The sequence below is a fragment of the Oryctolagus cuniculus genome, chromosome 14, assembly GCF_964237555.1.
Source record: "Oryctolagus cuniculus chromosome 14, mOryCun1.1, whole genome shotgun sequence".
Taxonomy (NCBI): domain Eukaryota; kingdom Metazoa; phylum Chordata; class Mammalia; order Lagomorpha; family Leporidae; genus Oryctolagus; species Oryctolagus cuniculus.
The window spans coordinates 86702945-86724663 of NC_091445.1; the positions used below are offsets into that span (position 1 = coordinate 86702945).

Consider the following 21719-nt stretch of genomic DNA (forward strand, 5'->3'; position numbering starts at 1 on the left):
CTTTCAGGCCATAAGCAGAGAGATGAATTGGAAGAGGAGCAACCAGGACACAAACTGGTGCTTATATGGGATCCCGGTGCCTCCGGCAGAGGCTTAGCCTACTACTCCAGAGCTCTGGCTCCTTAGTTTAATCTTTTTGTTTTTTTAAAGATTTTATTTATTTATTTGACAGGTAGAGTTACAGACAGTGAGAGAGAGAAAGGTCTTCCTTACGTTGGTTCACTCCTCAAATGCCGCAACGGCCGGAACTACGTCGATCCAAAGCCAGAAGCCAGGTGCTTCTCTCTGGTCTCCCATGTGGGTGCAGGGGCCCAAGGACGTGGACCATCTTCTGCTTTCCCAGGCCACAGCAGAGAGCTGGACTGGAAGAGGAGCAACTGGGACTAGAACCGGCACCCAGATGGGATTCTGGCGCCAGCCGTGGAGGATTAACCTAGTGTACCCCGGCGCCATCCCCAGTTTAATCTTTTATAAAACAAGAATATCCACACTATGTAACTCATAGATTTTTGGAGAATAGAGTTATCACATGGAATGCATTGTGCACAGTACCCAAACACACAATAAATATTAGCTATTAAATATAACATTTTAATTTATAAGCTCTAAAGTTACACAAACACAAAACAGCAGTATTATTATTTTGAACATTTTAAGGGATACAGGATTAGTATAATAATTCATTTTTCTTTAAGGATTATGCCACAGCTATATCAGAGTTTATTTTCCAAGTCTCCAGTTAAAATTATCATTCTCGATTTATGTGAACTTTTATTTTAAAAAATTGCTGTTAAGTGTCGAAAGAGAATTTTGAAAATGTTTCCTCACTAAACCTACAAAACTTTTTGAGACTATATACCTACTAGGTGGAAAAATTTTAAAATAGGAGATATTTCTGGTTTAATTCATAAAGGACAATTATTGTGCCTCCAACACCTAAGTATGTTTCTATATGATATAATTATAAACAATTCTGTATTTGAAAAGTATAAATTTCATCAAAGCTCTGACCATGCTGCAACTATAGAAAATACTTCTACAAGGGCATTTAGTTTTATGCATATGTGTTTGCCTGTAAGAATTGCTGTTATTTTTGTTTTCAAAAAGCTCTTTTTAATTTAAGTTTATAGTACATGTTTGTGTCTTTTCTTTGAACCAATGGAAATTGCTAATTTTTACTCCTTTTCTGATTGTTTTTAGGGTTGGTGGTTCCAGGATTCTATTCAAAATGACATTAGGAAGAGAAGTGACGTCACCTCTTCAGGCAGTTTCTTCCTATACTGCAGCTGGCAGGAATGTTTTAAGATGGGATCTTTCACCAGAGCAAATCAAGACAAGAACTGAGGAGCTCATTGCGCAGACCAAGCAGGTGTACGATTCTGTTGGAATGCTGGATATCAAGGACGTGACTTACGAGAACTGCTTGCAGGCGCTGGCAGATGTGGAAGTGAAGTACATAGGTGGGTAGGTTGCAGAAGCACATCGCTCTTTCATTTTGTTGACTTTTTTTTTTTTTTTTTTTTTTTGACAGGCAGAGTGGACAGTGAGAGAGAGAGACAGAGAGAAAGGTCTTCCTTTTGCCGTTGGTTCACCCTCCAATGGCCGCCGCTGCAGCCGGCGCACCGCGCTGATCCGATGGCAGGAGCCAGGATCCAGGTGCTTTTTCCTGGTCTCCCATGGGGTGCAGGGCCCAAGCACCTGGGCCATCCTCCATTGCACTCCCTGGCCATAGCAGAGAGCTGGCCTGGAAGAGGGGCAACCGGGACAGAATCCGGCGCCCCGACCGGGACTAGAACCCGGTGTGCCGGCGCCGCAAGGTGGAGGATTAGCCTATTGAGCCACGGCGCCGGCCTCATTTTGTTGACTTTAAAACCATCATACACTTTCTGTTTTGACAAATTCCCAAGAGATTAATTTTTACATAATGGCTAATTTGTGGCTTAGAATTAAATTACCTAAGATTATAAATTTTATTATGTTGGCAAAGGTGCTATAAAATGTATACTTACATGATAGTGCTTTCTGGAGGGCATTTTGGCAATATATATCAACTCTTAAGTTGATAACCTAGCTTAGCAGTTCCACAATGTAGGCATTTATTTTAAGGAAATAATCAGACATAGAAACCTATTGTATAAATAGATACTCTTATCACAGCAGAGGCTTAGAAACAATCCCAAAATGTCAGCCAATAAAATAATTAAATAAGTTATGAAATATCCATCCTTTATAATAGTATGTAACCATTAAATCATGTTTAAGAACAATATTTAGTGAGAAGAGGAAGCAGAAAGAAAACTAGAAGACAAATAATCCAGTTTAATAACAGTTATGTTGGGATTGTCCAAGCAGGAATGGGAAACTTCTGGCCCAAGGGCCATATAAGGCCTGTAAAATCACGTGGTCTGGTCCTGCCAAGGCAACTGTAGGTAGGACTTGAAATTGAACAGATGTATAGCAGGCCAATTTTTAAGTTGTCAATTTTGTGTGGTCTATGAATAATGTTATAAATATTCAAATGGCCCTTGGCAGAAAAAAAAGTTCCTCATCCCTGGTCTAGAAAAACAGAACCAACAGGTTATATGTGTGTGTGTATGCACTGATGCGGATATATCTATAACAAGTCTTCAAAAAGCTCATGTATATTGTGCAAGGGTTTCAGAAATTTTTGCACCAAAATAAGCCTATTTAATTCCATTCTCCATGAACTTTTTGAGGTACTCTTGTGTCTGAGTGTTCATAACCAGGAGTGCCAATATTCCAGTTCTAGTTGGAAGGCCAGTAGGCCGTCTACACTTCATATTTCTGCTTCCTATGTTCTGTTCAGACCATCCACTGATTGGGTGATACCCACCCACATTGTAGAAGGCAATCTGCTTTTCTCCAAGGTCACCAGTTTAAATGTTAATCTCATCAAAACATACCCTTCAAGGGGCAGACATTTGGGGAGTGAGCCAATGAATGAGAGATCAGTCTGTCTCTCTACCTTTCAAAAAAACTCTCAAACTTAACCATCAAAAGGGTTAATATCTTGGGTAGTGGGTTTACAGTTGATTTTTACTTTCCCTTTTTATGCATACTTCCATTTTTCATATAAAGATTTATTTTTATTTGTTTGAAAGGGAGAGATACAGAGAGAGAAAGAGAGATGTTCCATCCGCTAGTTCATTCCCCAAATGTCCACCATGGCCGGAGCTGGGCTGATCCAGAGTCAGGAGCCAGGAGCCTCTTTCCCACATGGGTTCAGGGGCCCTTCTTCCGCTTCTTTCCCACGTGCATCATCAGGGAGCGTTATCTGAAGTGGAACAGCCAGGACTTGAGCTGGCAGCCATAGGGGATGCCAGCACTACAGACAGAGGCTTAATACTCTACACCACAGTGCTGGCTTGGACTTAAATTATTTTTATAACATATTAAACCCTTTGAGTTATAAGGAATGAAGATTTACTTCAGTTACTTCTAACCAAGTAATTATGAGTAAGTAACCTTGACCTTTGCAAGGCTTTGTAAGAACATAAGATAGCCGTAGAACTGGACAACATACGCATTTGTATGCATTCTGACCATCTGGAAAGTTGTTAGAATCCAGCGCACCTGAGCCGGCGCCGTGGCTCAATAGGCTAATCCTCCACCTTGCGGCGCCGGCACACCGGGTTCTAGTCCCGGTCGGGGCGCCGGATTCTGTCCCGGTTGCCCCTCTTCCAGGCCAGCTCTCTGCTATGGCCAGGGAGTGCAGTGGAGGATGGCCCAGGTGCTTGGGCCCTGCACCCCATGGGAGACCAGGAAAAAGCACCTGGCTCCTGGCTCCTGCCAGGATCAGCGCGGTGCGCCGGCTGCAGCGGCGGCCATTGGAGGGTGAACCAACGGCAAAGGAAGACCTTTCTCTCTCTGTCTCTCTCTCACTGTCCACTCTGCCTGTCAAAAAAAAAAAAAAAAAAAAGAATCCAGCGCACCTCTAGTGACCTGGTCATCTCTTTGCCCTGACTGACCCTCATCACCAGGATTTCTTTCCTGTGTGTTCTGTAGTAAAGAACTTAGCTATTTTCTCTTCTTGCTGCATTTGTTTCTACCCCTACTACCAATTGCTTTGTTCTCCTTACTGGGCACTAAATCTTTTTATAGTTCTTGAGTTTAAACTCCTGAATAAAAGCATCTGGTTGATCTCATTAGAAGGGGAGGGAGTGGTCCCTATTTAGAAGTTTTCCCCAGAGAATTTCACCAGCATGTCTTTCCCTGTTTGTCATTGTCTTGGTTCAGATGCTCATGTTTTCAGCCACTGATGGCTAAGCTGGAGTGGCAGCCTCGTAACTTGGGCATTTGGATGATGTAAAAATCAGCAGGGAGCCAGCGCAGTGACATAGTGGGCTAAGCCTCCGCCTGAGGCACAGGCATCCCATATGGCACCTGTTCATGTCCCAGCTGCTTCTCTTCCGATCCAGCTCTCTGCTATAGCTGGGGAAAGCAGTAGAAGAAGGCCCAAGTGCTTGGGCCCCTGCACCAGTGTGGGATACCCAGAAGAAGCTCCTGACTCCTGCCTTCGGATGGGCTCCGCTCTGACCATTGTAGCCATCTGGGGAGTGAACCAGCAGACAGATGGAAGACCTTTCTCTCCATCTGTCCCTCTCTCTGTCTGTACTCTACCTCTCAAATAAATAAGTAAATAAATAAAAATCAGCAGGGAACAAAAGCAAATATTTCTAAAGGAATTATTTTAGGGAGTAAGCATTTAGCCCAGTGGTTAAAATGCCCGTGTTCCATATTGGAGTTCCTGGTTCGATTCCTGGCTCCAGCTTCTGATTTCAGCTTCCCAGCTGTGCAGACTTCGAGAGACAGTGGTGATGGCGTAAGTGATTGGCTTTCTGCCACCCACATGGGAGACCTGGATTATGTTCCTGAGCCCTGGCCCAGAACATTTGGGAAGTAAAGTAGCAGATGAGTGCTCACTCACTCTGTCTCTCTTTTCCCCCCTCTAAAATAAATAGGAAAAAAATTTAAATAAAATTTTGTTTTTTATTCAGTAGTCTGCATTTAAAACATACTTGTAGGTTGTGGTACTCTGCTTTTCCATAAATTTATCTCTGTGGCTTAAACTCTTTATTTTGTTCTGTTTTTCCATTTCTTTCTTTATAAAATTGACTTATTTGGGGCCAGCATGGTGGAACAGCAGGTAAAGCCGCTGCCTGTGGCACCAGCATCCCATATGTGTGTCAATTTGAGTCCTGTCTGCTCCACTTCTGACCCAGCTCCCTGCTAATGCACCTGGGAAAGCAGTGGGAGATAGCTCAAGTCCTTGGCCCCTGCACCCACATGGGAGTCCTGGAAGAAGCTCCCGGCTCCTGCCTTCGGATTGACCCAGCTCCAGCCACTATGGCCAGTTAAGGAGTGAACCATCTGATGGAAGACCTCCCTCACTGTCTCTTCCTCCCCCATGACTCTGTAAATTTGCCTTTCAAATAAATAAATATATCTTTAAAAAATGATTGTCTTATTTACTTGGAAGACAGAGAGGGGGAATAGAGATCTTCCATCTACTGGTTCGCTCCCCAAATGGCCACAGCAGTTGGGACTGGACCAGGCCAAAGCCAAGAGCCCAGAATTCCATCTGGGTCTTCCACATGGGTAGTAGGGATCCGAGGACTTCGGCCATCTTCTGCTTCTTTTCCAGGCTCATTAGCATGGAGTTGAATGAGAAGTCAAGTTGGGGCCAGCGCTGTTGTGTAGCAGATAAAGCCACTGCCTGCAGTGCCGGCATCCCATATGGGCACCAGTTTGAGTCCCGACTGCTCCACTTCCAATCCAGCTCTCTGCTATGGCCTAAGAAAGCAGTGGAAGATGGCCCAAGTCCTTGGGCCCCTGCACCCACATGGGGACCCAGAAGAAGCTCCTGGCTCCTGGCTTTGGATCAGTGCCGCTCCAGCCATTGCAGCCATCTGGGGAGTGAACCAGCAGATGGAAGACCTCTCTCTCTCTTCCTCCCTCTCTCTCACGCGCGCTCTCGCTCATGCTCTCTCTCTCTCTCTCGAACTCTGATAACTTTGGAACTCTGCCTGTCAAATAAATAATTAAATAAGTCTTTAGAAGGAAAAAAAGGCAGCTTTCTTTGATCTGTGCATGCTCTCAGGGTTCATCGTGCCTCTTGCAGCAGCTGTTGAAACCTTGTTAGTTCAGTGACATGTAGTAGGCATTAACTTTGTTTATAATTTGGCAGTGAGAGTATAAGTCTGACTCCAGATATCGCGGCAAAATAAGGATGGAAATGGTTTTCTGGTTTATTATTTGTTTAAAAATATGTTTCCAATGTTAGGCTCCTGCATTTGATATTGTTCATTTAAGTTCTTGAGCAATTTTGATTCCTTCTTAATTCTTTTTGAGCTAATTTTAGATAAACAGAAGTTGTAAATATATGGTTAACCATATCATTAACTGCTATATTATTAAATTATAAGCCTTCTGTTCTTTCCTTAACCAGCAGGCATAAAATTATATATTAAATTTGGCCTTGGGCCGGCGCCACAGCTCACTAGGCTAATCCTCCACCTAGCGGCGCTGGCACACCCGGTTCTAGTCCCGGTCGGGGCGCCGGATTCTGTCCCGGTTGCCCCTCTTCCAGGCCAGCTCTCTGCTGTGGCCAGGGAGTGCAGTGGAGGATGGCCCAAGTGCTTGGGCCCTGCACCCCATGGGAGAGCAGGAGAAGCACCTGGCTCCTGCCTTCGGATCAGCGCGGTGCGCCGGCCGCAGCGCGCCAGCTGTGGCGGCCATTGGAGGGTGAACCAACGGCAAAGGAAGCCTTTTCTCTCTGTCTCTCTCTCTCACTGTCCACTCTGCCTGTCAAAAAAAAAAAAAAATGTGGCATACTGGGTAAAGCTGCCATTTGCAGCACCAGCATCCCACATGGGCACCAGTCAGTGTCCCAGCTGTTCTACCTCCCAGTCCAGCTAATGGCCTGGGAAAAGCAGTGAAAGTTGGCCCAAGTACTTGGGCCCCTGCCACCCATGAGGGAGACACAGATGAAGCTCCTTGCTTCAGCCTGGCCAAGCCCTGGCTGTTTTGGCCATCTGGGAAGTGAATTAGAGAATGGAAGATTCTCTCTCTCTTTGTAACTCCATCTTCGAATAAGCAAATAAATCTTTAAACATGTATACAGGGGTCGGTGTAGTGGGCAGAACTGCTGCCTAGGATGAAAGCATCCCATGTGGGTGCCAGTTCAAGACCCAACTGCTTCACTTCCAATCTCCCTTCCAGTGTACCCGGGAAAGCAGTGGAGGATGGCTCAGGTGCTTCGCCCTTGCACCCATGAGGGAGACCCAGAGGAAGCTCTGGGTTCCTGGTTTCAGCCTGGCCCAGCCCTGGCTGTTGTGTCCATTTAGGGAGTGAACCAGCAGATGGAAGATCTTTATCTCTATAGCTCTGTGTTTCAAATAAATAAATCTTTTTTTTTAATTTTTAAAATATATATACACATTATGAGAGACAGATGTTTGGTGCAGCAGTAAAGACACAGCTTGGGACACCTTAATCCCATATTAGAATGTCTGATTGGAGTCCTGGCTCCTCTACTTCCAATCCAGCTTCCCGCTAATATACATCCTGGGAGGCAGAGGTTATGGCTCAAGTAGTTGGGTGACTGCCACCCACATGTGAGATCCAGGGTGAATTCTGGACTCTGGCTTTGGCCTGGCCCAACCTTAGCTGCTGTGAGCACTTGGGAGGTGAACCACTGGATGGAAGATGGCTCTCTTCCTATCTATATCTGTCTTTGTCTATGTCTCTGCCTATCAAATAAATCAAAAAAATGTAAATTTAATAAAATGTTAAAAATAAGAAATGCACATTATGGTTTATCTTGATAGTTCTGGCAGATATTTCTACACAGATTTGTCACAGTGTATTTTTTTAAATATTTTATTTTGATCAGAGGATTTTTTTTTTTGAGTCATTTATTTATTTGAAAGGCAGAGTTAGAGAAAGAGAAACAGAAATCTTCTATCCACTGGTTCACTCCCCAAATGGCTGCAACAGACAGGAGCCAGGAACTCCATCCAGAGGCCCAAGCACTTGGCCAATAAGCTGCTTCTCAGTTGTATTACCAGGGAGCTGCATCGGCAGCAGAGTAGCCGGGACTCAATTTGGCACAAGCAGAGATTTAACCCACAGTGCCACAACACTGGACCCTGTCACAGTGTCTGAAGTGGACGATATGAGGTGCTTTGTTTGACTGTACATTGTCCCGGTGTGTGAAGGATAATGTACTGTCTGCTGTGTCACATATACATTTTGTCTGTGTATAATACCTTCAAAATACTGAAGATAATAAAGTAAGCATAGATTCATTATCACAGCATCACCACTACCATCACTACAAATATATTCATTTTTTCTATAGTATTGGTTATTTCACTAACATGAGAGATTTTTGCCCATTTAGAGTCAAAATACAAATAAATAAAAAAGCCAAGAGCCAGCTTTGCTCTGTGGAGGCTTGAGCAGACTAATTACTATCAGCATCTCTCCCAACTTCTTGCTGCTTCTTAGATGCGTGCAGTGGGAAATCTCTGAAACTGTGTGGAGCTTCGTACCTCCATGTGCACGTATGCCCTCAGAGTGAGGTCTCTAACTTTACTTAGGTTCCCTCAGGAGTCTAGTAAGAAAGGTTGAGAAGCTCTGTTCTAAACAAACTCCATCCCACCAAATTGCTCTGCTTGTTCCTGTTTCTGCCTGTCCCAGGCTTGCAGTCTCTGTTACAACTCCGTGCTGACCGCTTCCTCCTTTGAGGTCCAGCCTTCTTACCGTGTTACCCTGGGCCCTGGCCCTGGCCAGCTGCTGCCTCTCAGTTACGGTCTTGTTCATTGACAGTCAGCGTGCTGTGGCCTGTGTTGTTCTTCATCTGTTTATGGATCCTTCCCCTGACCTTCCCAGATCCTAAGATGCTTCTAGGCACTGTCTTTACCTTGCCACTTTCCCTGGGTATAAATTATACCCTAAGCATACTTTGGTAAGCGCTCAGTGCACATTCTTCTTGTTCATCGTGATGCCAACTGAAGCAGCTGAGTCCTTTATATGCTGATTTCTTGGTAGCCTTAGGAACCCTTTACAGAAAGTGTGAAATGAACACCTTGCATGGGGATAATCATTCACTTAGGCGAGTGCTTTTTGGCTGTGTGTTTGACAAGACCTTCAGCATTCATAGTTTTTCTTCTCTCAACAGTGGAAAGAACCATGCTAGACTTTCCTCAGCATGTTTCTACTGACAGAGAAGTACGGGCAGCAAGTACAGAAGCGGACAAGAGGCTTTCTCGCTTTGATATTGAGATGAGCATGAGAGAAGATATATTTCAGAGAATCGTTCACTTACAGGTAAATGTTGTCATAAATCCCTTTAAAATGAAAAACAACTCTAAAACTAAGAAGTGAGCACCAGAAAAAGTATTTGAATTTTCCTAGGTTTTCTCCAATGGTAATAATAATGTGCATTGCCCAATACTGTATTGCATCATTGTGGCTTCCGTTGAGTTGCTGATTCCATTCATTTAAAATTAAAGACTAGGTATAGATGAATGCACACTGTAAATCTAAGGTTTTTTTAATCACCGTGAACTTGGCGGTTCAATGTAAAAGCCTCTTTGAGTTTTCAAAATATTACAAAATTTCAAAATATTCAGGCCTTGATTTGCCTTCTGACATTTTCCTCATATCTTTGTTTTAAATTTTAATTTTCCTGCCACCTCACTGATTTGTTTGGAAAACAACTGGTATGTTACCAACCTTAGGCACTTTTCGTTCAATTTTGTATGTTTCTCCAAAATTTTAAAAAAAATTTTATTCCTTTTTAACAAATTATATCGAGTCGATATAAAACTTTAATTTGGAACTCATGATAGAATATGTAATCAAGATTTCAAGTCACCATGTAAGATGTATATGCTATTTATTTTCTTATGTCAGATAAGAATTTTCACCCTAACAATTGATAATCATCTGTATAGTTCATAATAGTTCACCTTTGGCACTATAAAAATAACTTGTATAAATAAAAATAACTTTGCGATCTTTCTTTATTAGAAATTAATCTACTTTCTGTTCTCCTTTTGACCATAGTTGTTATTCTATGTGATTTGAATTGGCCTTTATAATCTCACAGTTTGATTTAATCATTAAGTGACCTAATTTTCTTCCCAGTTCTAGATTTTTGTGTGTACTTAAGAATTTTTCCTAGAGTTTCTATTTTTTAAAGATTTATTTATTTATTTGTTGGTTCACTCCCCAATTGGCTGCAACGGCCGGAGCTGGGCCAATCCAAAGCCAGGAGCCAGGAGCTTCTTCCCAGTCTCCCATGCAGGTGCAGGGGCCCAAGAGCCTGGGTCATCTTCCACTGCTCTCCCAGGCCATAGCAGAGAGCAGGATTGGAAGTGGAGCAGCTGGGATACGAGAGAGGGGGAGAGAGAGATTCCATCTCCCAGTTCACTTTCCAAATGGCTACAACACCTGGGGCTTAGCCAGGCTGAAGCCAAGAGCCTGGAAACCCATCTGGGTCTCCCCAGTGGCAGAGACCCAACTACTTGAGCCACCCTCCACTGCACATTTGCAAGGAGCTGGATGGGAAGTGGAGCAGCCAGGACCCTAGCTGGCATTTGTATGGATGCTGCCTTCACAGCCGGCCTAATCCACTGTGCTACAACGGTGGACCCCTTTAAAAAAAAAAAAGATGTATTTATTTATTTGAATCTAAGTTTTCATTTGGAATAATAGTCTTGCTAGTCCATCTTACCTGAGTCTTTAGGGGTGTTATCAAGATCTCAAAGTTGTGTGTTTTTAGATTTCTATGACATTCTTTAAAATTTTGTATGTATTTGGGACAGAATTTGACCCAACCTACAGCCAGTCTAGTAGAACAGCACACCACAGGGACCAAGTGGTCACCAGCACGTTCATCAGATTTGTGCAGTTGGTTGAACTGATTTAATTTCAGGGCTTTATTGCAACAATTTAAGGTAGTTTCAGATTTGGCTCCATAACTTTTCTTCTCTCCAGTGGAGTAATTACTCTCATGCATGTGGGTTATTATATTTACATTTTTAGGGGCTTCTGTCTGTCAAGATGTTGGAATAATAATAAATAACAATTGTGTTTGTTTTTGCACTGAAGCTCATCAGGTAAAGTTGGTTACCTTGGAATACCTTCCCTGACAAATAGTTATGTTTATTTAAGCAATATTTTATAAATTCTAGAATTGTAAGAATTATTTTCTGCCAGAATTGGACATACATGGTAAATTTCATCCCATGCATACCTAAAGGACCAAATTATATATAATCCAAATAGTCTATTTATTTTATTCTAAAATATGTGATAAGAGACATGATGTAGCACACAGAGCCTTCTCTAAGGTGCATAAATAAGATCTTCAGTTAATAGGAAGTCAGAAATTTCAGCCTTGCTCTACTAAAATGAGGGTGCTATAAATAGCAGTTTCCAAGGTGCCACTAATGTAGACAGTAATTAAATATATTACCCAAACTAGATAGAAAATGTTATGTCATTTTTCACTTAGGATTAATAAATGGAAAGGTGAAATCACTTTGCTTTCCATGGTTCTTAGTGCAGATCTGTGAGCAATAAAGGTTTCAGTTGCCTATTGACCTGACATGTTCCCCAAAAACGCAGTGGCCAGAAAGAGCAACAATCATTGGAGTTTCCCTCATAGTTTCTGGGTGTCAGGAATACAGGAGAGAATCTGCCGGGCAGTTCTGACGGAGGTCTCACCTGTGGTCTCAGGCAGTGGTGGCAAGAATCGAAGCAGGCAGGAGCCCAGCAGGCATCTCTTTCTTTACCAGGTCTCAGGGTATGTCTTAGTCGGCTCAGGCTGCCGTGACAAAATATGATGGACTGGGTTGGTGATTTAAACAGTGGAAATGTATTATCTTCACAGTTGTGGGAGCTGTAAGTTCAGGATGAGAGTATGGCGAGAGCTGTTTTCTTGGCTTGCAGATGGCCCCATGTGTCCCTCCTCACATGCCTTTCCTTGGTGGAGGTGGGGAGATACCTCCTCCTCTACTTCTAAGAGGCCACTACTTTGCTATATTAGACCTCATCTTTCTCCCTGCCATCTAATGCATGGCTAGAAACATTACATTTGTGTACTGACAGAGCGATCTAACTTAATCTTTTTACCAATTTTGTGAAGTAGCCCTTTTGATAACTGAAGAAACTGGCCCTCAGAAATGGTAACTTTCTGGGCAGTGTTGTGGCGTAACAGGCAAAGCTGCTGGCTGCAGTGCCGGCGCCCTGTATGGCTGCTCCACTTCTGATCCAGCTCCCTGCTAATGGCCTGGGAAAGCAATGAAAGGTGGCCCAAGTGCTTGGGCTCCTGCACCCACAGGGGAAACCGGGAAGAAGCTCCTGGCTCCTGGCTTCAGCCTGTACCTACCCTGACTTATGCAGCCATCTGGGGAGTGAACCAGTGAATAAAAATTCTCTCTCTCCCCCTCTCCCTCTGCCTCTCCCTCTCCCTCTCTAGCACTTTCAAATAAATAAATCTTTTAAAAAAAATAAAAATAAAGAAATGGTAACTTTCCAATAGTCACAGTCACTTACTTGGTAAGTGCTTGTGAAAAACCATGTAGACTTCATTTTGAACCCTTCAAGGGAGGAGGTACCATGTTTGATTCTGTCCTGACCCTCTGGCAGAGTGCCTGATATAAAGTAAGCATGCAGTGAATGTTCATCGGACTAAAATGAGAAACCAGTTAGTGGCAGTTGAACCCATTAAACCTTTGCTAATTGGTACTAGAACATGAGCTATCCTTGTAGAAAAAATGAAATGATTGGCTGTCTTCCTGACAAACTGGAAAACAATTACTGACAGATTAGTCTTAGTTAATAAAAGTTTATATATAGGGGGCCGGTGCTGTGGTTTAGCAGGTAAAGAAGCTGCCTGCAGTGCCACCATCCCATATCGGCACCGGTTCAAGTCTCGGCTGCTCCACTTCCGATCCAGCTCTCTGCTATGGCCTGGGAAAGCAGCAGAGGATGACCCAAGAAGTCCTTGGGCCCCTGCACCCACATAGGAGACCCAGAAGAAGCTCCTGGTTCCTGGCTTCGGATCGGTCCAGCTCTGGTCGTTGCAGTCGTTTGGGGAGTGAACCAGAAGATGGAAGACCTCTCTCTCTTTCTCTGCCTCTCTGCAACTCTGCCTTTCAACAAATAAATCTTTTTATAGGCAGCTATATGAGATCTGGACAGGGATCATGTCTTAAACAAAAAGTGCTGACTATGAAATAAAAGGCTAATGGATTTGACTAAGTTAAAATAAATAACTTCTATTGATAAAGAAAATGAAAATAAATTTGCAAAATATTGGAGTAGAAACATATTCTAGGATATATAAATAAAAATCTACAACAGTCAATAAATCAGTGAAACAATACCAGTGGAAAAATGGGCAACGAAATAAAGAATTCAGGAGAAACACAAGTGGCAAGTACATATATGAAGAGATGTTAAACCTCATTAGTAATGGGGGAAACACAAATGATTACCAATGTTTTTCTCTCAAACATTTGCAGAAATTGAGAAATTGGAAATGCTAAGTTTCCTTGTGGATGTAGATGAAGAATGTTTATGCACTGCTTGTAAGAGTATAATTGATTAAAAATAATCAGTACCAATTTGGAGAAAAACTTAGCATTATAAAGTTGGGTCTTACATTTTTTACAATTTAGCATGTCCTCCCTGCCTATGCTTGGAGTTTACCCAGAGATATTTTGCATTTGTATACAGGTGAAGTTGGATAAACGTTTGTAGCAACATTACAAAATCAAAACACTGAACCAACGTAGATTTCCAACAGAAAGAAAATGGATTAATAAATTGTGGTACATTTGTGCAATGAAATCTTACATATAGCATTGAAATAAATAAACCAGAGCAGGCTGGAGCAACATATAAATCTTAATAACAATGAAAGAAAAATTGCAGAATGCTTTATACAATGTTGTATTATTTTATAAAGTTCAGAAAAAAGCAAAACTAAAAATATACATGAATGATGAGACTGGAAAAATGTTAATCACAAAATTCAAAACAATTATCTTCTGCATAAGTTACCTATTGTATAGGAAAATGCAACTGTTGTTAATGTCCTATTTTATAAGTTGAAGGGTAGATTTGATTTGTCCTCATTACTTAATATATAGTTTTCTTCATTTGTAGATATTGTAAAAATGCATACATTAAATGTATCCTTATTTATATCAAAAAAAAGTGACGTAGTAAGGATTTCTTCATCAGAACTGTCAAAACTCAGCAGTTACGGCCACAAGTCTTGTCGTTTCCCAGTTCTGACTGTGGATTCTCAATCACTGGCCAAAAAGCCCAGCAAAGAAGATCAAAGAAGTTTCCTACATGCTCTTTTCAGTCATATTGATGAGAAAAATGTACCATGTCTGCATGTTAAAACAGTCCAGGCGTATTTTATTCTAGTGGCCTGCTAAGTAAAAAATGCATGAGATGAATTCTTTAGTGAAATAGTGACTAAATTATACAAGCTAAGTTTGGGAAATACAGTGACCTATTATACTATTACCTATATTTTTTCAGAGTTGCAAGCTTTGTTCTTGTCAATCTATTTTAGCCCGTTAATGATTTATGTGGAAGTTTTAATGTTACAGGAAAGAGGGCATATGATTAAGGGTGGATGCTTTTAAGCATTGTGTGATTTCTCCTACTCACCCCGCCGTGGAGAACCAGTGCCAAATGAAGATGCAAAACCACTGCTTTAAAAACTATGACGGAAAAACGAACAAAAAACTATCCAAAATTCACTTCCATTCCATTCTCTCTATTTGCCATGCCTTCTTAATTTCGAAATGTATAAGTTTAGTCATTGCTCAGGAGCGGTACTACAGAAGCTTGTAACTTTGGCTGTTTGAAGCCTGAGTATCCAGGTATAAAGCACCAACTTCGTTGCCTTAGTTTCTCTGTGGGTTGGTGCCCCTCATTTGATACTTACCCCCTTTTGCATGTCCTTCATGACATTGAAGTTATCTATAAGTCCTTTTATCCCTTCAAGTGACCGGAAGTTTCTCTGGGATCTTCCCTTTTGTTTTCCTAGTGCCTGGCATCAGCTGGAGTTCAGCAAATGTCTGCTGAGCGGGACTGAACTGGCCCCGGTTAGAGTGTGGTGGCCCACGTCAGGGTCCTGCCCTGGCCCCACTGCGGCCGTGAGCCCTGGGATGGTGCATTGAGTCAGCAGGCAGGACGCGGCCCTCTGTGCTTCCCTATAGGCGGCTGCTGAAGGCTGGCCTCTTCACAGCAGCAGAATGAAACCTAACAGTGAGGCCGTGGATGGGAGGGCATGAGTGCAGAGGGAAGCAGAAACTAAACTCCATGTAACGCAACTGAGAATTGTTTCTCTGATTTAGCTTTTCAATAACATACTCTAATGCCTTATTACAGCACTTCCTTAGTAAATTCTAAGTTTATGAATCTGTTTCTCAAGTGATAGAGGAAGCTGCTACCTCAGTCTTCAGTGCTTTTCTAACGTTATTATTTCTATTTGTATACACAGTGTGTACAACACAGAAAATTCCACCAAAGTCATTATTGACATATTTTAGAGACTTGAAATATGAAGGTCTTTTCACAGGGACAAAGTCATGAGACAGAAGATGAGGAGAGTTTGGGGAAATTTAAGGGCATTTCATATTTTTTATTGTGAAATTTTATTTATTTATTTATTTATTTGCCAGGCAGAGTTAGACAATGAGAGAGACAGAGAGAAAGGTCTTGTTTCCGTTGGATCACCCCCAAATGGCTGCTACGGCCAGCACTGTGCTGATCTGAAGCCAGGAGCTGGGTGCTTCCTTCCAGTCTCGCATGCGGATGCAGGGACCCAAGCACTTGGGCCATCCTCCGCTGCCCTCCCGGGCCACAGCAGAGAGCTGGCCTGGAAGAGGAGCAACCGGGACTAGAACCCCGGGTGCCGGCGCCGCAGGCGGAGGATTAGCCAAGTGAGCCACAGCACTAGCCTATTGTGAAATTTTAAAGAATGATAATGAATTAAGGATGGGAATGTAGTAGAATGCACATTGAGAGAAGCATTAAACTAAGAACTTGGAGTATTTCATCTCTGCCATTTTTACCATTAGATGGCGAAGTCATGGAAGCCCAGTTTTCTTGTCTGTTGCGTGAGTGTCTGAGCACACTTGTGAGAGAGAGGACACATTTATATGAAAGCTGTTTGCTACAGGAGGAAGTTGAGGGGATTTAAGTCTGTCACTATAGACATAAAAATAAGGGCCCGTCTGTCAGATCACGTATGTTTAGAAGTTAACGCAGGGTACTTCAGTCCTTCCTTTAAAGAAGAAAACTTCTCCCGAAGAGGTCTGAAACAAAGTCAGGGGGAGAAGTTCTTGTTCAGGAAGGAAGGTGCAATTACAGTAAAAGCAGTCTAGAAGTGCTGACCAGTTCCTCTGAAGATCCACAGGCAGTAATTCTGACCTTGCTCGGGGATTATACGGGCGATTATTATTATGATCAGCCCTGGATCAGAAATATACTTAAGAAGCACATCTCACAAGTGTCTTCCTGCTACCAGAGACCTCCAGGGATTTCTCAGACCTCAGAGACTGCCAAGGGGTGTCTGCTTGTGACCGAGTCAGATTTTTGTTAAGTATCATTTCATTTTTGTGTTAAATTAAATATTTCAGTGCAGCTCACTAGTCATATTTCAATTCACTCTAATTCAGGGCTGATTTTTCTCAGAATATCCTTCTACCTGGTCGTACCTGTATCACCTATTTTGGAGGTGATTTTCATCTAAACCATGAATGTTGCGTTTACTCTCCCGAGTGTACTTGCAGTCTTTCTGAAATAGCGCTGCCACCTCTGTGGTGGCTCCTTCCAACCTGCCTAGTGTGGGAGGCTGCCCTGCTCCAGCACAGAGTAGGAGTCCCGCTTACATGCACTGCTGAGGCTTGGTGAGGAGCCCAGCAGGCCCGGAACCCCACTGTCCCAGCTTCTCATTGGCTCACTTCCCTGCCAGGATGGCCTGTGCTCTGGCTCTCAGCCTGCTCACCTCAGCATCTGCCAGGGCCCTCCCACCAGGCATTCTCCCAGCCTCCCAAGTTGCAGTATTTTACCGTCTGGGGACTCCTGTTGCTATGCCTCACGCTTGAGCACAGACTTCCTGGCGCTATTGAAGCCAGCCTAGACCAACTTTCATTTCAAGGGAATCACATCTGCAAGAGCACTGAATTTGAAGTGCTGGCCATTCCTGAGGGAACCAGTCCATAACCCAGTTCTCTCCCTGGCTATTTTGGTTTCTTCCCATGGTAGGCACCTGCTGTGGGGTGCCAGCATATGCCAATACCAGTTAGGGGGCATTCCAGTTCCAGTCATACCAGCATGCTTACAAATTCTCCAGGGATACAGCAGGCTATGGAAAAAGGAGTGTAACTGTGCTGTCCTCCGCTGAGGATAAACTCAGAGGAAATGATGAGTAATGGATGCACAAGTGTTTTAGTGCTGTGACACAAAATTTTAATTGGCAGGCAAATAAGGTAGATGCTTTTGGCTATAACACCTCCCCTGCCTGCGTTAAACCGCACCTCTCTTTGCCTGCTGCAGCCGTAAGTGCAAAATTATAGAACAATTGCTGAGTGAACCTAGCACCAAGAATCTGAAATACAGTCTCTAAAGCCAAACACAATTCTTTTAAAGCTTTACTTAGTTGGTAAATTAGGGATGGACAGCCCAGGTCTTCCATGCAGAGTGTCCAACCAATAGGAGGTCTCTAAGGCTCTAGTGACAGAAATCCCTCGTTGACTCTCAACCAAGGTGAACCTGTTACACCTGCTGAATTTGTCCAGAGTCCATTTCCTCCCTGGGACCGGTAACTGACCAGCTACTCACATGTGCCATGTGCACTCTGCAGCCCGTTTTGGAGAGACATCTGTTGTTTTCATTACCTCGCTGTGGCAGGGGGAATTCTCCATTCTCCTCCAGGGCCCCCTGTTCTTCCGAGTGCTGTTTGTGTCGCTCCACACAGGTTCAGATTCACTACCCAGCTTTCCTGGTCTGTGCGGTGCTGACTCATTTCCCCCAGATACTTGTTCGTATGCGGCTTGCTGTAGTCCCTTGATCTCTCTTGCCAAATGACAGAAAGGCATTTTTGAAGTGTTGGCAGCCTTCTGCTGGGGTTTTATCCAGCTGTCCTTGTTTGGTATGTTGGCAAGAGAGTCCCACTACGCATTTATGTAGAGTTTACCCCCATTATTTCTATTCCTGCCTCTCAAGTGGAACCAGGTTAGCAAATGATAGAAAATGAAATCCAGATGATTTGTGATAAGAAATCTGTTTTGTGAAAAAGATCACTCAGTCATAAAGGATTCTCAGAATGAGATTATGCAAATACTTCTATTATCACACTCTGAAGAGGTACAGGCACCCTGGATTCTGATGAAAGCAATTCTAGTTAGCTTTTTATTTGTTTAATGTTTCTTATTTAAACAAATAGAAGCTCAGTAAAGCATAAAGAAATTAGTTCTTCTAAAGGGCCTGTCTCGTATTCACCTGTATGCTTCCTAGCCCAGCAAAGATGGTGAATAAATTTGCTCTGACCTCATAGTTTATAATTCACCCATGCACTGCTGCAACAGAAGTGGTTGTCCTGCTGTTTCATTTCAGGAAACCTGTGATCTGGAGAAGATAAAGCCGGAAGCCAGACGATACTTGGAAAAGTCAGTTAAAATGGGAAGAAGGAATGGGCTCCACCTTCCAGAAGAAGTACAGAATGTGAGTTTATGTTTCTTTATTTGAAAAATAACACTGCCACCACCAACAAAGAATAAATAAAGCAAAATAGAACAAAAGTCAGAAAATAGGGAAACATGGTTTTAATAAGGTAACTCGTAACATCCATTTACAAGATATTTAGTATGCCATTTGCATTTGGTTTTAAATTCTGCAACTCAGATGAATTTCCTGGTGACTGATAAATAACTGATAACTTAGTTGTTCTTCCATTATGTCCAAGTTTTGTTTCATGTCTATTTGCTTATTTTTCCTTGCTCTATTATATATTCTTTAAGAGCTAGTTCCAGGTCTTAATAGTTGATTTGTATTCTCATTCCTTTGATCACACAGAAATAGGGAACTAATAATGAAATCCTTATTGATGGGGAGCTTTGAAACCAGCCCTTTGGAATGGAACACTCTGAGACTGATATATGCCTCTTAAAGGAAGAGAGATTGGCTTTGAAAAATGGCCCTCAAATGTTTTGTTTTAGCTATTGCTGATTGAGTCTTCCAAGTTCAGAAATAAACTTGGCTGTGGAATTTACCTCATTCTTCTTGGACAGGAAATATAATCCGTGATTTATTTTCAGGTCATTCGTCTAGCCAGTAGAACTGAAAATAAGTTTGAAAGAAATCCCAACCAAGTGATGTCAGCATAGTGGATATAACTGTTGGCGCCACAGAGGCATGGTCACCTTTCTTCCATGGATGTGCCCTCCGATTACCTTGTATTCTCTTCTACCTGGGTAGAGAATTGTGGCTGATCTCGCTTACCTGACCTTGCCCTTCCTGGTCAATGCCCAGTTTTGTTTGAGACGTGAACACTGGTAGTTAAGATATGTTTAGTTGCAACTAGCAAAATCCCTTTTTTTTTTTTTTTTGCCTGTATAACTGGAAGGTCCAGAGGTGAATAAGCTTATGAGTTAGTTGAATCAAGACACACGATGGTGTCATATGCCATTTGATTTTTTTTTCCTCTATCTTCTTCAGCGTTAGTGTTATCCAAAGACTGGTTTCCTTTTATTTCTAAAATTGATGTAAATCTAAAAATCCCACCATCCTGAACATACAGAGCCTTCATCAAACTTCCTCTCATGTCTTAAGGTCCCAGAATGGGTCCTGTGCCTAATCCTGAATCCCCCAATGGTTGGGGGAATGCAAGTCCTGAGATATCTGATAGCTTCAGATAGGATCAGGTTCTATCTGAACTACGTGACTACTATACTGTAAAGTAGGGATAAGTGAAGGCAGGTTGAGGAGACACCAAAGTGTGGAAGAACAACACGAGCCATGTGTGTTAAGTCTGCGGTCTCAAATTTAAATGTACATCAGAATTATCTGGAGGGCGTGTTGAAATCATTCCCCTGAGGGACCAGTGCTGTGGTATAGTAGGTTACGCCAGTGCGGGCATCCTATATGAGTGCCAGTTCACATCCTGGCTGCTCTACTTTTGATCCAGCACCCTGATAATGGCCTGGGAAAGCACTGGAAGATGGCCCAAGTGCTTGGACCCCTGCACCCACATGGGAGACCTGGAAGAAGCATCAGGCTCCTGGCTTCAGATTAGCCCAGCTCCAGCTGTTGTAGCATCTGGGGAGTGAATCAGTGGATGGAAACCTCTCTCTCTTTCTCTGTTTCTGTTTCTCTCTGTAACTCTGGCTTTCAAGTAAATAAATAAATGTTTACAAAAGGAAGGAAGGAAGGGAGGGAGGGAGGGAGGGCGGGCGGGCGGGCGGGCTCTGTAAAACTAAGATGTTACATTTTTTTTTCCCAGAGTGACCTTAGAATTAATTACTTAGTTCTTATGTCTTAGTCTACTTCAACACCAGATGCTGATTACTAAATTGAAAGTTTGAATTGGAAAAGATGAGAAATATGCTAATTGGTAATGGGCTATTGGATTTGTTCATCCTCAACTTCTACTTATTGTGTGTGTACTATGTGCCAGATACTGCTTTTGCTATACCTCCTAAATTTATTTATTCCTAAATTTAAAACCAATTTGTAGCACATCACCAGACTTCTCTATGAGTAAATGCTACACACAGTTACACATGGACATGACGGAAGGCTGCAGAAAGCTATTCATCAAGCACATCTCTAAGAAAATACTTCCTGAGGGAAGTATTTTACATAAAGGTTGGCTTTTGTGAGATTTACTTGAGTGATGGCAAAAAAAAAAAAAGTAAGTTTATTTTTATTGGTAATGTCCTGTATTTTTATCTTCATTTCAGGAAATCAAATCAATGAAGAAAAGAATGAGTGAGCTCTGTATTGACTTTAACAAAAACCTCAATGAGGATGATACCTTCCTTGTGTTTTCCAAGGCTGAGCTTGGTAAAATTTTGTTATTTTTCTAAATTAAATTATGCCAGTTAGGCAAATAGTGTCACTTTCACTTTGCAGATAGATAACGTAACGTTCAAAGAATTCTTAAAAAATCCATTATCTAGTCCACTATCCGTTCTGCAGAAAAGACAACCAAACAGGTCAATATTAGGTTTTAAGCTAACAAGAGTATATACTATTTCTAGAAATAGCCTACAGGAAATTCCATAATCTTTTTTTTTCCATGATCTTTCTTGGTAACTGATACTAGTGTTTTGCAGCCTTCAGAGTTTTGAGATTTTTTTCTGCCTTGCCATGCCCCTGCGCTGTGATTTAACCTAGCTGCTGCTTCTGTTCTGGGTCTTCCTTGGAGGAATATTGCCCATTCTACCTCATCACACCATCTGCACAAGTGTACTGAAGCCTATTCATGGCTTGAATCCCATCCCCTGAGCCACCTGGCCTCTAACTGCCACCCCCTCTCCAACAACATCAAATGGTATTAAAAGGATTGTCATTATTTTACTGGAATTTCAATTACTCCACAAAATTCCTAGAGCTATTCACTGGCATGGTGCCAATGCTAAATAAACCAA

General features: G+C 42.4%; 1 protein-coding gene across 4 annotated transcripts in view; it reads left to right on the forward strand.

The window, feature by feature from the left end:
* Window positions 1-21719, forward strand: part of NLN (neurolysin) — a 95621-nt gene that overhangs the window by 30425 nt on the left and 43477 nt on the right. For all 4 annotated transcript variants that reach the window (XM_008262286.3, XM_070056769.1, XM_070056768.1 and 1 more), the window contains exons 2-5: window positions 1201-1460; window positions 9206-9354; window positions 18685-18792; window positions 21030-21132. In XM_008262286.3, the coding sequence (XP_008260508.2) occupies window positions 1201-1460; window positions 9206-9354; window positions 18685-18792; window positions 21030-21132 (620 nt within the window). The remainder of the gene's footprint in view (window positions 1-1200; window positions 1461-9205; window positions 9355-18684; window positions 18793-21029; window positions 21133-21719) is intronic.